The following is a 17,825-nucleotide window of genomic DNA, read 5'->3' on the forward strand; positions in this document are numbered from 1 at the left end:
TCGGATCAGATAAAAATCCACTGCCAAAGGCAAGAACTTGCCATTGGGTTGGATGTGTCTGAACAGCACATCCAGGGTTAACCATTTTATATTTGCTTTTCTTCTCTTTGCCTCTGCGTTTCTGCCTTAAGGTCATTTCTAGTGAATTTCTGATGTTTTGACTTCCGTCTGAACTGTTACTGGATTTGATTGCAGATTCCTAGCAGGAAGCAAAGGCGCAAATTATTAAGGGCCCCGTTTACTAAGGTGCGCTAGCGTTTTAAGCACGCGCTACAAATGTGTACGCGCTAACACTACAGGTGGCTGTAGCGTTAGCATGTGCTCATTTTTAGCATGCACTAAAAATGTTAGCACGCCTACAGCACGGCTTAGTAAATAGGAGCCTAAACTTTATAATTGGCAGCTTTCATAATGGTGCATCCCCTTATATGTGTGTGTTTGCGGTCTTTTTTTTTTTTTTAAGTTGGTAAAGAAACCACTTTGGGAGTTTAGCTGAAAATGTGTCAACTCGACAATTTAACACCACAGTCCAAACCCAAAAGTTTCATTTCCCTTCCCATTATTGTTTTCCAAAGCGAGTGCAAACGTGAGATATTTTAAGCTGCAGCGTGGCATATGTTTGTGTTCCTTGTAGATTTGAAACATTAACACTTGAACAATTGGCAGTGGAATTACTTTTATAACGAAATTGAATGTGATAATTGGAGAGAAATGAAATCAAAACAGGTGCCAGTCTGCAAATATCTTGAAAAAGAATGTATTTCCATTTTATGCTTGCGTATACTGACGTTTACTCAAATATAGCATTGGATGGGACGGCTTAAAGGACAGATTTAGCACTTTTATATTAAAACTTACCAATATATCAAATTACTAGATCACCTACTACTATAAATGCAAATTTAGCAGACGTTACATTATTTCAAGCAGCACACTAAGGCTGTAGAGGTTGGTTCAGTACTGGTTAAATAGTTTTATTTAATTTATTTATTTGCAAGTCTGTCGTTTAACTCCAAATAGTAGCATCGATCCAGGTTAAAATTCAGTTTCCACTAACTGCAACAATTAAACTCTTTTAGAAAATTGAAAGTTCCCCCCCCCCCCTAAGCACTAGTTTCTTCATACAGATCATACAGTAACATAAGACCTTTGAAGTCAGAATGATTGAATATTTTAACACCCAACAGAAAGGACTTAACAAGGATCTGGGGTTCCTAGCCCATTATAAAGCTGTATGTCTCTGTTGATCACCCCACCCCTCACCTATCCACACCCATCCTGTTAGAATAGCAATGATATGCTTTGATGTCCCCATGCATACCTCCTACCCACCCCCATCCTCCCACCCTGTCAGACTGTCATAGTAATGCTTGAATGTTTTCACTTATATACACTGTCAGCTAGCACATTTGCTTATTTCCAATCTGACGAAGAAGGGCAACCTTCGAAAGCTAATCAAGAAATGTATTAAGTTATGTCCAATAAAAAAGGTATCATCTTATTGTCTTTTCCATGTTTTATTTTGTTTGATTTCTATTGATAACCTTAAGAGTGGACTAACACGGCTACCACACTCCTCTTTTCATACAGATCATGAAAGCTAAATCAAAATGTTGAAACACCAACATTCAAGGGACAGAAATAAAGCAAAGTCGAAAGATTTAGAAGACAGGTAGCAAATCTTGTTTATTTGTGCAAGTGGCCACAACACAAGAGATGTTTGCAATAAACATGTTCTTTCGCACACACTTTTTTTTTTTGTTAAAAACAATGAGGTTTTCAGAATTGTCTTCTCTTGGAAGGCTCTTAAACAATGCAAGAAAAGCACCGGCTGGTTTCAAAGTGCTAGCTGGAGACTGGATCACTCTCGTTTTATGGCTTCAGCGACTCCTCCTTCAGGGTGAACAATATCTCTGCCAAGACTGGGGTTAGCCAAAAAAAAAAAAAAAAATAAAAAATCCCCCCAAAACAAGGCTAACACAACTGTCCTTGAATAGCAGTTACAGTCCCAAAATACATTAATGGCATGGCAAGGACTTGAGCAACAGAAACAAGTACATATTAACAAACCAGCAAAATAATAAAAAAGGGGGGGATTCCATACACTGCATCAGATGTGGCTCGATTCATATTACCAGCTCTGGGCCTGAACAGATAAGAGCTTTGAAGTTGGTTAACTCGAGTGCATGTTATTTACACAGTACTAAATATATGGCAAGCTTGTAGTAAATACCCGCATTAAAAAGGTAAATAATTGTGCTTCTCAGATCACTTCCCTGGACATGCACAGCAGTGACCGATCAGGTATTTTATTTCATTTTATAAACTATTATCTCTTTTATTGCATAAAAAAAAAAGTCTAAATAATGCTAAATAACCTTTTTTGGAGAAACCATATGTTAATACAGGCCAGGAGTCTGCTTGCCCTACAGGAACCATGGCTACTCGTTTGACAGGTATGCAAACAAACAGGCAAAGGGAACTGCACTCACTCTTCCATATCTAAAGACCAATACAGTATAAAGCGAAATACGCCTTTCACATCTCCACTGATTTCCTCACGTTGTCTCCGTGTAAACTCCCGTGAAGATGAAGGTCCCTTCAGAGGCTAAGACACACAACAATGTTAACAACAACTCAGTTCGAGTAACATGGATTCGCACCAGAGGCAACTTATGGGCTGTAAAAATGCAATTGTTTTTGTACGCAATTATTAAAAAAAAACACGTTTTAAGGCACAGCAAGGTGTTGTCTTTGTACCCTGACTTTTCCTGAACACGTTTCAGTTTATAGCTGTCTTTCATAAGGCACAGAATGCGTGATGCAGCTGCCTGGCTTGCTTTCAAAATAGCTAGATCAGTACGTATTTACGCGGGCAGGTAGGAGTCTCTTTTTGCGCTCTCACGCACAGTTGCCCACCACTTTGACCAGGGAGCTGTCGGGCAGCTGGCGAAAGAGCGCCCGCAGGGTCTCCAGCTCCCGGCTCAGCTGCTCCACCCGCCGCCGCAGCCTCTCGTTGTCCGTGGACAGTTCCAGCACCTTGTGCTGCGTCTCGGCGTTGCGCAGCTTCGCCTTGTCCCGGCTCTTGCGCACCGCGATGTTATTCCTTTCCCTGCGCACCCGGTACTCGCTGCTGCTCTTGTCCACTGATTTCTTGGATTTGGCCCGGTGCTCGGAGGGCAGCAGCTTGCCGGACCCCCCGGGGGCACTGTTCTGGTGGTGCTGCTGCTGATGATGATGGTGCGGGCTGGGCACCGGGGTGGGGGGCGGCGTGGGGTGGCCGGGCTGCAGGTGCATGGTGGTCTGCGCGCAGTGGGCGATCTGGTACTGCAGGTGGGACGGGTGCTGCTGAGGGTAGGACGCGGGCAGGGCAGCTCGGCCGGCAGCAGCCTCCTCGTCCTCTCGGGGCTCCTGTTTGATGACCAGGGACCGGAGGCCAGCGGCCGGCAGGCGATCGCACAGCGCCTCGGGCTTGCCGTCCAGGTAGCCGGGCATGCAGCCGTACATCAGGTGGTGGTGGCCGGCGGCCGGGTGGGCGTTCATGCCGCCCAGGTAATCAAAGTCGGCGCCGAGCTTGGCTTTCTCCTGCTTGCTGCTGTGGAACAGGTCGGCCAGGAACTCGTCGTTGAAGGCGGCCGGGTCGATGTAGGCGCTGATGTCGATGGAGTTCTCGTTCTCGCAGATGTCGCTCACCTCGGCGGCAGGTGCCACTGCCGTGCCCGGAGCCCCCCTGTAGCCGAAGCCGCTGCTGTGCTGCTGCTGAGACAGGACGTGGCTGGTCATCGAGGGCCGGCAGTCCACCTCGTAGAAGTTGGTTTGCTCCATGGAGGATCTAAAAGCCGCCAAGCATGGCGAGGAGCTGCGGGAATCCAGATTGAGAGGCGGAGAGGGGCGACTGCTGGCGGCTCGGACGCCAAACGCAAGAAAATTAAGTCAGTAGCAGTGATATTCAGAAGGACAAACAAAAAAGCAAATGCAGCTTCCTGGGGCGCCCAGGTCTCGCGCTATAAATGAGGGGTTTTCGGATCAGATTTGGGGGGGGGGGGGAGCCTTAGTTCACAGAGCGTCCCCAGATTAGTGCTGCAAGTCAATTGTGCAACTCGACAGCACTCTCCCTCACGACCCTCATTGATTGAATGAACTGGTGGGTGCGTTCTCTGCTGTATTTATACCACCCACGGAGGGCGGGCTGGCCCTCTAGCGTCCAATCGCCTGCTCGGAACCTTTGACCGCAAGCTGTCAGGGTTGGCAACCTCGCCGGGGTCCTAGTGCACATCTGACCCAGACACCGAATACTACCAGCCAGAACACGCACCGAGCACGATTTAATCGTACAACTAAGCCAATGACGTGTGTGTGTGTGTGAGAGAGAGAGAGGTACTAGGTCAACAATTAATGTGCACCTTTGCACCTGTGGAAAAGAGAACCTTAAAGGAAAGAAAATAAATGGAAGCAGAAGGGAATCTGTACTTACGCATTTTTTTGTAAAACATTATACAAAGAATGATTCTGAACTCCAACGTTTGTTATCTAAAGTTCATTTCATGCTAAATGCTCCTGGTGCAGCGATACTGTACGAATCATGCACAATAGGTACACAATTCTTGCGTTGTCTTCCACATTGGTGTATAAGCAAGAGTACATCACAGTTCCACCCTTCATCTATCAATTCGATTCCTGTTCAGCTTGCACTTGTTAGCAAGCTGGAGTAAAAAGAAAATTGGCAAAATTTTGCAAGGGGAATTGCTGTGTATATTCGTTTTCTAGCAAGGAGATCTTTGTTAAGGAAATAGCCTCTGTCTTGTCTGTATTCTGAAGTATTTCACCCACAGATTACAGTGTTTCTCAGCTTTTCTAGTGAAAAGGTTATACATTTCCCACACCTAGGTGTTACTTTAAAACACTCACCTTAAAAAAAGGCCTCTCATGGTGTCCCTATGCCATAGGTGCTAGAACTGTCCCAGTATTGAACAAACTCCTTTGCTATATATGCATCATAGCTGTTCAACTTTACATTTAGCTCACACCTAGTAGGTGGAAGTTGAAAGAAAGCTGCTTTCCCCAAAGGGCTTACAGTTTGTTTGATTCTTGACATGTTGCCTCTCCCTGGCAAAACCAAAACAGTTTACGTATTATACACTATTTTTCTCGGTCCCTAGAGGACTCAAAATGTAAGATTTGTAGAAGGAGCAGACCAGTTCAATGGGGCCCTGCGCCTGTGCCCCCCCCCCCCCCCTCCTGCACCCACCACCCTAAGCCATAATTTATCAGAGTTTAAAAGGAGGTTTAGAGCTCTTGGAACCTCACCACACCCCGTACCTTGATGTGTATCCACCATGTTTCAGCAGAGAGCGGCAGACAGCGGCATCGATTTTTATATCCTGTCAGGTGCCAAGCCCAGATTCTTCTCGCTGCTGCATCCCGTCATTATGAAAGCAGGAAGTGACATCAAAAGGGGGCGGGACACAACAACGAGGAGGCTCTGGGCTCAGCAGCTGACGGGATATGGAAATCGCTTCCGCAGCTTGATGCTCTCTACTGAAATGTGGATGCACATTAAGGTTCGGAGCAGGGAGGTTTTCTGAGACAGGAGGACAGACATTATTATTTATTTAGTAGGATTTATTTACCGCCTTTTTGAAGGAATTCACTCAAGGTGGTGTACAGTAAGAATAGCTCAAACATGAGCAATAGGCAATTTACAGCAGTAAAAATATTCAAATAACAATACAAAGTATGGTATAGTATACTACTTACAATGTCAACACAATACATAATAGAACATTTTAATTGATAGTGAAGGGTAAAGCTTGTCTGTATGTAATGACAGTCTTGGTTGGTGGGGGGAGGGGGGGAGAACAAGTACCCTTCACCACCGCCAACTCCAGGCTCCGCCCTCTCTGCCTCGCCTCACCCCATGCTTGGAATAAACTCCCTGAGCCCATTCACCAGGCCCCCTCCCTGCTCATCTTCAAATCCTTGCTCAAAGCCCACCTCTTCAATGTCGCCTTTGGCACCTAACCACCATACCTCTATTCAGGATATCTAGACTGCCCCAAATTGACATTTCGTCCTTTAGATTGTAAGCTCCTTTGAGCAGGGACTGTCTCTCTTTGTTAAATTGTACAGCGCTGCGTAACCCTAGTAGCGCTCTAGAAATGTTAAGTAGTAGTAGTAGTAGTAGTAATAAGAAGAGTTAAAAAGTAAGATGATTGATTTAAAGAAAGTTGCACATGAGGTCAGAGAGATGGTTAAATATTATCTCAACTAGGGTATGTTGTGTAGATGGGAAGGGGTGCCCAACACTAGCTTTTACCCCTGACATACAGAGTAAACTTAGGGTGAAATGGGCTGTGCCAAGTTGGAATCAGCATGTCATTTCAGTAACAGGCAAACAAAAAGCAAAGGGATGCAGTTCTCCTAAACTGAGAAGGGAGTTATTTATGTCATCATGTATGGAAAGGATCTAATTGTTGCACAAGTAAAACAGATGTTGTTCATAGTGAGACAGCTTATCTTTAAAAAAAAAAACAGTTTCTTCTGCTATTCACCAAGACGAAGAAGTCAATTTTTTGGACACCACGGTCTCAATCAGCGATGACTATATACAAACATCTATATACAAGAAACCCAGAGACAGATGCAGCTACCTCCACAACTCCAGCTTCCACCCTTCACATACAAAAAGATCCATTATTGACAGCCAAGCCACAAGATACCACCGTTATCTGCTCTGACCCAGGGGACAGAGACAGACACCTTAAAAGCCTGACTGCATCCTTCAAACAGAAAGGCTACAACCCCAAAATAATCTCCAAGAATATTGCCTCCTCCCTCAAAACACCCAGGGAAAATCTGCTACAGTACAAAGGAGAAAAAAAAGCCAAAGACAGAATCCCCCTTATAGTGACATACAACCCAGAGTTGGAAAAATTAAGAAAAATCATAAAAGACCTGCAGCCTCTACTCCAGGAGGATGAATTACTGAAAGAGATATTCCCATCCCCACCAGTGCTAGCTTTCAGACAGCCACCCAACTTAAAACACAAGCTAATTAGAAGTAAGCTCCCAACACAGACTCAAAAAGAAGAGATTGGCTCACATCCTTGCAATATATCCAGCTGCAAACTATGGCAAAACATTTCATAGGACCCCACAGTCGTTCACAAAGGAAAAATATTCAACATAAAGGAATCCTTTGCATGCTCATCTTCCAATATGGTATACATCATTCAGGGTAAAAAATGTGACAAAGGGTGCTATATTGGAGAAATAAGCCAGATGCTAAAGACAAGATTTAATTTACATAAACATCATATGAAAAATGCCAGTGCCAGCCAGGATGTCACGCCTGTGGGGCGGTACTTTACAAAACCAGAACACTGTACCAGTGATTTCATAGTAAGAATCCTGAAAGGTAACTTTAAAACAATACAGGAACATAAGACCTTTGAAGTCAGAATGATTAAATATTTTGACACCCACCAGACAGGACTTAACAAAGATCTGGGTTTTCTAGCCCATTATAAACCATAAAATTGTACTGCTTTGTCTGTCTCCATGCATATCTCCCTGTCTCTCACCTATCCACCCCCATCCTGTTAAACTGCCACTGAAATGCTTGGATGTTTCACTTATATATACTGTCACCTACCAACATTTGCTTATTTCCAATCTGACGAAGAAGGGCAACCTTCGAAAGCTAATCAAGAAATGTATTAAGTTATGTCCAATAAAAAAGGTATCATCTCATTTTCTTTTCCATGTTTTATTTCTATTATTAGGGGTAAATGAATGCTGCTAGAGATGCGGGGCCCTTAGGAGCATGGGGCCCTGTGCGACCATCCCTGTCGCCCATGCCTAAGACCGACCCTGTTTGCCACAGCTTGGTAAAAGGGTGCATAAGTGGCTTTCCCAGCATTATAAGGAGCCATGGTGGGAATATGAATCCAGTTCCCATGGTTCTAAGCCCACTGCGCCAAGGGGACCTTTTACTAAGCTGTGGGATAAAGAGCCCTGCTGTAGCAGTGGGGGCCATTTTTACTGCAGCGGGTAAAATGCCTCCCCCCCAAATGGCCATGCGGCAAGATAACGCTTATCGCATCTGCATGGCTATGTGGTGGGGAGCACTTACCACCACCTGGTACCCAATTACTGTCGGGTTAGCGCCACGCTATAAAAAACTTTTTCCCGGTGCACCAGAAATGGTGCAAGTTGGAGCCAGAACCACCGCCAGTGACCGTGTTGGACCGGTGGTAGTTCTGGGCTTACCACCGCTTTATAAAAGGGCCCTGAATTATTAGGCTACTTTAACAACCAGGCTATTCCTCCATCCATTCTGTGAAAACAGTTGATCACAAAATTTAATAAAAGGGAACGATGGCATTTTGAGCCAAAACACCTTAAAACACCAATACAGAAATCAAAGAAACTTCAATTAGCATTTTCTACAGAAGCTTTTCCGAAAACACAAACCCATATCTGTGTGTTGTAATAATGGTCAACAGGGCCGCCGATAGGGGGAGGGGGGAAATTTCCTGGGCCTGGGCCTCCAAGGGGGGGCCCAGCGTCGGGGTCTCTCTCTCCTGCCGGGATCCGAGTGATCACGTTCCGACAAGAGCAGGAGAGAGAAAACTCCGGTACCGCGCCCGGGGCCCCCTAGGTGGCTGGGGAGGACCCGGAGGAGCAATTCCAGCTGAGTGGCAGTTTTTCCTCTCGGTTTTGAAATCGAGCATGCTCTAAGAGAAAAAGCAGCCGCAGGGGCAGGCAATCGGCAGAAGAGCAGCGCTAGAGGAAGACGTCTTCTGCTGGCGGGGCCTCAGGATCCCCGGCAGCCAACAAGGTATTTCAGCAGCAATCTGGAGGGGGGGCAGCGGCGACGATTGTGTGTGGGGGGGCTGCAAGCCGGGGGCGGCGGCAGTGGCCCTGCCCCGGGCCCGGTTCAGTCTCTCAGCGGCCCTGATGGCCAATTCCTACTTTGGAATAATTTCTGAGTTAAGACCCAAGACTTGAGCACTAGGGACTTGGTCATTAACAGTGCAACTGGAGTGGTTCTCAATCCAGCCCTTGGAACACATCCAGCCAATCAGGTTTTCAGGATACACAATGACTATGCACGAGATAAATTTGCACGTACTGCCTCCATTGCATGCAAACCTGTCATGCATATTCATGATAGATATCCTGAAAATTTGACTGGCTAATGAGCCTGTATGAATACAAGTGACAAGAGCCTGTATGAATGCAAGTGACTGCACCCATTGAAAACTGCTCCAGGGACCTGCATACTGCTGTCAGGGAGCTGGGTATGACATTTGAGGCTGGCAAAAAAGGTTTTTATTTTTATTTTTTTAGTGTGGGAGGGGGTTGGTGACCACTGGGGGAGTATGGGGAGGTCATTCCCCATTTCCTGGTGAGTTGGACCACCTTTTTGAGGCTTGGTCGTGAAAATAAAAGGACCAAGTAAACCCGGCAAAATACTGATTAACGCCGCTTTTTTTTTTCATTATCCGCGAAAGCCGGCCATCTGGTAGCCACGCCCATGCCTGCCTCTGTCCCACCTTCGCTACGCCGCCGACACGCCCCCTTGAACTTTCGCCGGCTCAACGACGGGAAAGCGGCGATGCTGTCAAAAAGCAGCTTTCGATTATACCATCGGCCATCTCCCGATTTATGTCGGAAGATGCCCGGTGATCACTTTCGAAAATAAGCCTGATAGCTAGCCAGTCAGGTTTTCAGGATATTTACAATTAAAATACATGAGATAGACCTGAATACAAAGCAGTGGGTGCATGCAAATCTATCTCTTGCATATCCAGGGTGGATATCCTGAAAACCCAGCTGGCCTGGGTGTGCCCTGAGGACTGGGCTGAGAACCACTGCCTTAGTGAAGTATGTCTGTGATGATGCCCCTCCCCCCACCCCCAATTCTCTGTGTACATATGGGCTCCTGTTGAACTGAGAGGACAGTAAAAGCCACAGCTACTGCAAGGTAACAACATTGTACTGGCCCATATGATCTTTGGCTTCAGGCCAAGCCTTTTTTGTTTAAAAATGCCACCTGAGATTTATGGCCCCATTTTTCTAAGATGTCTAGTGCTAGTGCTACATAATGAAGGTTACATAAACCGAGCCTGGGTTAGCAATCCCTCTGAAGATTGGTTCAAAGGGAGAAAAGTCACAGTGCTGGCATTATAATGTGCCGTATGAATTTTTATCCAAAGCATCACAACTGTAGACTAGGTTATTACTTAGTGAAATTGAAACAAACAAGCAAACATATATTTATTCTCTCACTGTTCATATATATATATATATATATATATATATATATATATATATATATATATATACTAGCCATTTAGCCCGTTAAAATGAGCGAGATTTCCAGCTACCCTCCTCGCCGCTGCTCCCTCCCTCCTCCATGCCGGGCCTCCTGCACTGACCTGACAGCGCCTCTCACCTCCATGTGAAAGCGCTGCAGGCAGCAGTAGATCGCTCTGCTGCTGCCTGCAGCGCTTCCACATGGAGGTGAGAGGTGCTGCCAGGTCAGTGCAGGGGGCTCGATACGGAGGAGGGCGGGAGCGGCGGCGGGGATGGGGGGGAGGGTGGAGGTTGGTGCGCTCGATGTTCGTTTACAGGCGGCAGCGTCCGACAGTGACTCCGACTCCGTTTCCCTCTCTGTTCCGCCCTCTGACGTCATCACGTCTTGACGTGAGGGTGGGACAGAGAGGGAAGTCTCTACTGCGCATTTGCAGGTGAGTCGGTCACTTGCCATTTATATGTTTGATATCTATATATTCAGATAGAGATAAAAGGATGAAACACATTTTCAAAGTATGTTTTCTTTATTATTCATATTAATTTTATAAATGGACAATACATCAGCATTTCTTCCAATGGAATCGTAAGATTTCCAGACCTTAAAACTAACCTGGTTACTACTAGCGCTGTACCGAATAGCATGTTACAACAGAGAATAACATTAAAGCGCTTAGATTTAATATGAAGAAAGTCCTGATTGGAGAGAGCCAGGTTTCAAAATCCTACTAGAAAGCACAAAGGTAGACTTTAAATGTGAACAAAGTTTATTTTATTGCAAAGCAAACAAAACCTCAACAGACCTTACAGATGGCATGTCCTACGAAATATAATTCACAGACTTGATATAAGGAATCATAGCTAAATGTCAAATCAGTGAATTGTGTGCTTGTGCTGGATTAGCTAATCTTCCTTGTTGACTGGGAGGAGAGCTGGCTTCTTCAAAAGGGAGGTGGAGAGAACTGGCCACTGTAATAGGGTGATGGGAGGGGATTTGGCATCAATTGCAAGAGTTTGAGATAAGAGGCTGACAAAAGGAGTGGGAGACTGAGGCTCTATAAAGGGAGGAAAAGATGACGTTTCATCACTCTGAATATGAAAAGCAAGTTTGGATTCAAGGTCAGCTGGTATAATAATCCAGGTGTGTTATCTGTTAGATGGATGGCAGTGCTCCCCTGTTCCAGGAATTCAGTACCTGGTTGGATGTTTGGGATACCCATAATGAATATGCCTGAGAGAAATCTGCATGTATGAAGATCTAGCATATCAAAATTTGCCTCATGCAAATTGGTTGTAGATATCCTGAAACTTGACTGGCTGCAAAGTCATCAGGACAGGTCTGGGATGCATGATATAACATAGTAACATAGAAAATTAGAAAGGATAGGACTTGAGACGTCCAGGTTAGGAAGTCTCAGGTTCCACTAGTATCTTAGAACAGGATCTGCCAACGTAGAGCCTATTGTGAAAAACAGGAAGAAATGGTCAGTCATGTCCTGGTTACATACAGTACAAACATCCATTTTAGAAAAATAAACATCTAAATTATCAATGGGGCAAAACAGGAACATGACCATCCACTACTAATCATTTCTATAGTGCTACTGGACATACACTGTGCTGCAGAGGCATAGCTAGGTGGGTCTCCGGGGGAGCGACCGCTCCCCTAAATGGGTTTCCGACGGCTCTGGTGCCTATATATTCTTGTTATACTACTATCATGTTTTATCATTATCATGTTGCCCAAGATCCTTCTGTAACACTAAATGTATAATTTCTAATGTATTTCCACCACTCTTGATGTATTGTAAGCCACATTGAGCCTGCAAATAGGTGGGAAAATGTGGGATACAAATGCAATAAATAAATAAATATATTTCACATGATCTGCCATGTGAAAAATATGTACCAGCACCATTGGCAGTCTGCTCTTTGCTCCCCCTGACACCTCAAACCAGCTACGCTTCTGCAGTGCTGCAAACATATGCAGGTACTTTCTCTGTCCCTAGAGGGCGCACAATCTAATTTTTGGTACCTGAGGCAACAGAGAGTTCAGGGACTTGCCCAAGGTCACAAGAAGCTGCAGTGGGAATTTAACCTAGTTCCCCAGGATCAAAGTCCACTGCAATAACCACTAGGCTACTCCTCCACTTCAAAATAGCTACTGTATAGATGCAGTTATGTGGGATATAGGGTAAGGTGAATTGGCCTGAGTGACGAGTGGCTGTGGGGGGGGGGGGGGGGGGGATTAAACCCAGCACTGCAAGATCAAAGTCATGTGCACTGACCACTAGACTACTCTTCTGGCAGGTGTCTCTATGACAGCACATGAATGTTATGAAATGGCAACATCAAAGTTTTTGTGCTGGAATGTGTTTATAATAGTCATTTTAGAAACATAAATGTCTCTGTTTCCCAAAGCTATCAGAAAGCCAGTTTCACTTTGGGGGGAGGGGCATCAAGCACTGAGGAATTAAGGAGGTGACCAGACCTCCCCAAATCCCTCAGTGGAGCATTGCTCAGTAGGATCTCTTTTCTGACACCTAGATGTCCCGGGTAGCATATCTAAAGCTTTTTGGACACAGACTCTCATTCCTTTTCTGAAAGTGCAAAGCCCCTAAGAGAGAAACTACACTGGCTCCCGCTCAAGGAACGAATCGAGTTCAAGATCTGCACAACTGTACACAAAATCATTCATGCAGAGGCACCTCTATATATGCTAAACCTAGTGGACTTACCGCCCAGAAACGCCAAAAGATTGGCCCGCAAATTCCTCAATCTGAACTTCCCCAGCTGCAAAGGAATGAAATGCAAACAGGCCTATGCTACTACCTTTGCGTACAAAAGCACACAGTTATGGAACGCACTACCTATGGCCCTGAAATCCATGGACAACCTACCCAGCTTTCGCAAATCCTTGAAGACACATCTCTTCAATAAAGCTTACAAATAAAACCCTTCAGGATCTAAATCATTCCCTACACAAATACACCAAAAACACCTCCCATATGACATTAACTTACACATCTCCACCTAAATCACCTCATACCTCAGCTTGTTAATGACAGTATATAAGATCATGCAATGTACATAAGAACATGTAATGACTGATACATAACACCGCTCTGTAAGCCACATTGAGCCTGCAAAAAGGTGGGATAATGTGGGGTACAAATGCAATAAATAAATAAATGGTGTATAAATGTCTGCCTTGGGCCCACCCTAGTCCTGCCATCTTGCCTTTGCCATATAGATGTTCTTCAGTGTTATGACGTCTATTTCCAGCTTTGTAAAATTGGGAAATAAAGACTTCCATGCACGATGAACATCTCAATGATGGTTTATGGATGCCTAAAACATGACTAGCACTTCTAAATTAAGCGAGTCTCTTTCAATTGAAAGGAAGCTCTGGAATGAGGGGGCTTAGGATGAAGGTGAAAGGGGGTAGACTCAGAAGTAACCTGAGGAAATACTTCTTCATGGAAAGGGTGGTGAATTCGTGGAAGTGGTGGAAACGAAAACAGTATCTGAATTGAAGGGAGCTTGGGACAAGTACACAGGATCTCTAAGGGAGAGTTAGGGAGAGTAGATGGCATGGATGAGCAGAATGGATAGGCCATATGGTCTTTATCTGCCTACATTTTTCTCTGTTTCTATATGGCATCATTCCAGTGGCGTTCCTAGGGGGGCGGACACCCGGGGCGGCGCCCCGCCCCCCGGGTGCAGCACCCCCCCCCCCCCCCCTGATGCAGCGCAGAACCCCCCCCCCGGGTGCACGCCGCTGGGGGGGGTGCCGCAGCGTGTGCCTGCTCAGAGTTCCCTGACTTCGTGCGTTCGCTGCAGCTTCCTCTGACCCGGAACAGGAAGTAACCTGTTCCATGGCAGAGGGAGCTGCAGCAAACGCGCGAAGTCAGCAAACTCAGAGCAGGTGCGCGCCGCGGCACCCCCCAGCGGCGTGCACCCGGGGCGGACCGCCCCCACCTCCCCCCCCTGGTACGCCACTGCTTCATTCTAAACCTTTATATGCATAACTTACATGTAAATTTTGGTGCCAGTCTTATAAAATTGCCCCTCACTATGTAAAAGGTATCTATTCTTGTATAAATGTCCTTGGGAGGCTCAATGTTATTACAGACTCTTACTCTGTATGCTCCAGATTCCTTACAACCAGCCTCCCCAATCTGTCACATTCTTTCAAACTTCCCCTTCCTAAAATTTTCCTTTCTCCAGTGTGTTTCGATAGTAGATTAAGACACTGTAAGACACAAGCCTCCTGCCTTTCAACAGCTTCCCAAAGGTTACAAGCAGTGGGATTGACAGGGTTTCAGTTCGCAACAGATGCAAGAAATCTTATAATAATTTAGAGTTTTCAGCAAACATCTCTTTGCAGACCTATCAGCATATTATTTCTGATAGTGCAACACTTATCCCAAGGGCATGTTAAGGCCTGATTAATTTTGCAATATAGTTCTGAATAAATGGCTGCCCTGCATTTTCTTATGGATCAAGAAGATAAAATTAATTATAGATTGCTCAAATATAAATATAATATTCCAGATCTCTATCAAGCTTAAATCAACTCTCACAGTTTACTTTTGATAAACTATTAACAGTGCATCAAGTTTCTAGGCCTCCTCCCACTTGCTCTGGTGCTCAGTTACCAGGTAACCCTGGAGAGCGCCTGCGGCCTGCAGATAGCAACTAAGCCTGTGGGCCCCGCTGATAGGAAGCCAGGTGATTTCACAGTGTGCATTTGTCTCTCCTCGGTTGCCTTGCTGCTGGCCTTCTTCCATTCTATTCAGTCAACACAAGTGCTGTCAGTGCGATGGACTGTACTTGTCACAAGAGACCTTATCTGATAGGGTGCTAGCACTTTCATCTCAACCTCAGTCTCCTTCTCCTCTGTACTGTACAGCGTGTTCCTAGCTCCTCCCTCCTAAAGCCAAAGCCACACATACCTGATAAGATAAGGGTAGGAATTTCAGGTTTCAATTCTACCTTATCTTAAGAAAATAGAATTAAAAAAAAAAATCTAGAAATATCCCTGTCAGAAGGGCAGGAGGGGAGAGCACTACTTTATCACTGCAATCCCTTTCTTGTTCTGTTCCTTTTTGGGGTGATGGGTGGGGAAGAGAGAGTCAGTTTAATAGACATGAATGGTAGTAATTGCAGACCGAAGTTCTAATATTAGATATGAATGAGGCTACAGGCATTGATTAGACAAATAATAATATATGATAGTAATTAAAGTCAGCAAGACTGATCTAGTCTGCCCAGTTTCCCCTGTAGTTTAATTCTGCAGATCCTGCTGAGTCTCTGGCATTATTCTTCTGGGATTTCTGTCCCATTTTCTCGGCTGTTTTCATAGGAAGGCCATTACATATTACACAAGTGGTTACACATATTCTCGATGAAGGAGTGAGGCCAATGTTCCCTCTTTGCTCCCAGAGTCCTAGAAGAGCGTTCCTCCTCCGTTGTTCCCCAAACAATGGAACCATGTCCACTAGTAGAAAGACCCTTTTCCCGTCGCATTAAAGGCTGCCCATTCTCTCTCCCATCTGATTTAAGGTTCTGTCCTTTGCTCATAAGGCTTTCTATTCACGTTTACCATCTTATTAGTCTTCCTCTCTTACACCTAGTACTCCATCTTGCTCCCCTCATTCCCGTGGTGAAAATCTTTGTCTCATTCCCTTGGGGTTTCATGCTAGATTCCAAAAGAATTCTTTATCATTTTAAAATCTTAGTCTGCTATTTAGATCTGTGCAAGATATAGGGACCACCTAGAAAATCTTACAACTAGGTTGAAATGAATGCCTATACTACACCTGTTTGTATGCTAAGGTCTTCTCAGAAAAAATATCTACTATAATAAAAAAGCACCTCCAACGTTCTGAAGCTGACTCCGTGGCAGTGAAGGGTTTGTAGGGTTTGTGCTGCCTGTAACGCTGTATCCATCTCCTGTCCTGACGTTAGCGTGCTTCCTGGTTCGTCACAAGCAGCACTGACCAACCACACGATAGCAGCACGAGGCACACCCACGGACTCAAAGAATAGCGCAACCCGCGTGCCCGGACACAGATTCACACACAGAACTTCACCGAAGCAGAAAGACAACCGGCCTCTACACTGCCGGAAGCAGGAAATGAGGGCGGGACCACAGCTGAGAGAGAGAGAAGGGCCGAGCCTGCACGCCTTTAACCGCTGCTGGCGGCCGCCGTAACCCCAATGAGGTAAGTCAAGATGACTTTTAAACTTTGTAGGGAGGGGGCCTGGAACTGGAAGGGAGGGAGGGAGGAAGGGAGGGACGACGACCCTGGAATTGGGAGGGAGGGGGGAGCCTGGAACTGGGAGGGAGGGGGGGAGCCTGAAACTTGGATGGAGGGGGGCACCATGAAACTCGGAGGGAGGGAGGGAGGTGCGGGGAACCTGGAACTCGGAGTAAGGGAGGGAGGGGATGACCCTGGAACTAAGAGGGAGGGAGGGGACGACCCTGGAACTCGGAGGGAGGGAGGGAGGGGATGACCCTGGAACTCTGAGGGATGGAGGGAGGGGGTGACCCTGAAACTCGGAGGGAGGGGGGACGACCCTGGAATTCGGAGGGAGGGGTGGACCCTGAAACTCGAAGGGAGGGAGGTGGGGGGAACCTGGAACTCGGAGGGAGGGAGGGAGGGGACGACTCTGGAACTCGGAGGGAGGGAGGGAGGAAGGGGGACGACGACCCTGGAACTCTGAGGGAGGGGGCAACCCTGAAACTCGGAGGGAGGGAGGGAGGGAGGGAGGGGGCGCCCCTGGCACACACTCTCAATCTCACACACACACTCTCTCTCTCTCACAGACACACTCGCACCCAGTCTCACTCTCTGTCACACACACTCACACATTCACTCTCTCTCTCACACACAGTCACTCTCACACACATTCTCTCAAATATACACACTCCGAGGAAAACCTTGCTAGCGCAGGTTTCATTTCTTTCAGAAATGGGCCTTTTTTACTAGTTTTTATATATTCTTGGGAAAGGTGAACTCCAATAGGAATTCATGGGAGAGCAAATGTTTTCTTCATGGCTGCTCATGAACTTTGGAACAATTTGCTGGACGAGACCTTTGTATTAAAAGATTTAGCAGCCCATTTGCTAAAGCTTAGCACATATGAGGAGAGATTAGCATATGCTAAGTGTCCCGTGGCCCTTAGGTACTGTATAACATAGGACACACAGCATTTAGCATGTACGCTAAGTTTTAGTAAAAGGACCACCTAAATAATTTTGGAAATAGCTTTAAACCTGACTATACTGTGTTGCTTTTAAGTAGAAGTGGTGTTATGGACTCCATCTTTTTAGGGTATGAATCTGTCCGTTTTGGAGGTTGTAGCTGACAATCAGATCTCGATAGGGGCTACAGTAGACAGATGCCAAGTTACCCAGTTCCAGGCTGGAGATTTTGAGAGAGCCCTGGTTTTCTCATCACCCCATCATGATGCATTATGGAGTTGCAGCACTGATT

The 17,825-nt window shown here is 45.9% G+C and overlaps 1 protein-coding gene across 1 annotated transcript; it reads right to left on the reverse strand.

The window, feature by feature from the left end:
- Nucleotides 1-1,765: 1,765 nt before the first annotated feature.
- CEBPA (CCAAT enhancer binding protein alpha) lies at nt 1,766-4,134 on the reverse strand. The gene has a single exon (XM_030204434.1). The coding sequence runs from the start codon at nt 3,823-3,825 to the stop codon at nt 2,902-2,904; it is 924 nt and encodes a 307-aa protein (XP_030060294.1). The 5' UTR covers nt 3,826-4,134; the 3' UTR covers nt 1,766-2,901.
- Between the last annotated feature and the right edge of the window lie 13,691 nt (nt 4,135-17,825).

The sequence above is a fragment of the Microcaecilia unicolor genome, chromosome 5, assembly GCF_901765095.1.
Source record: "Microcaecilia unicolor chromosome 5, aMicUni1.1, whole genome shotgun sequence".
NCBI lineage: Eukaryota > Metazoa > Chordata > Amphibia > Gymnophiona > Siphonopidae > Microcaecilia > Microcaecilia unicolor.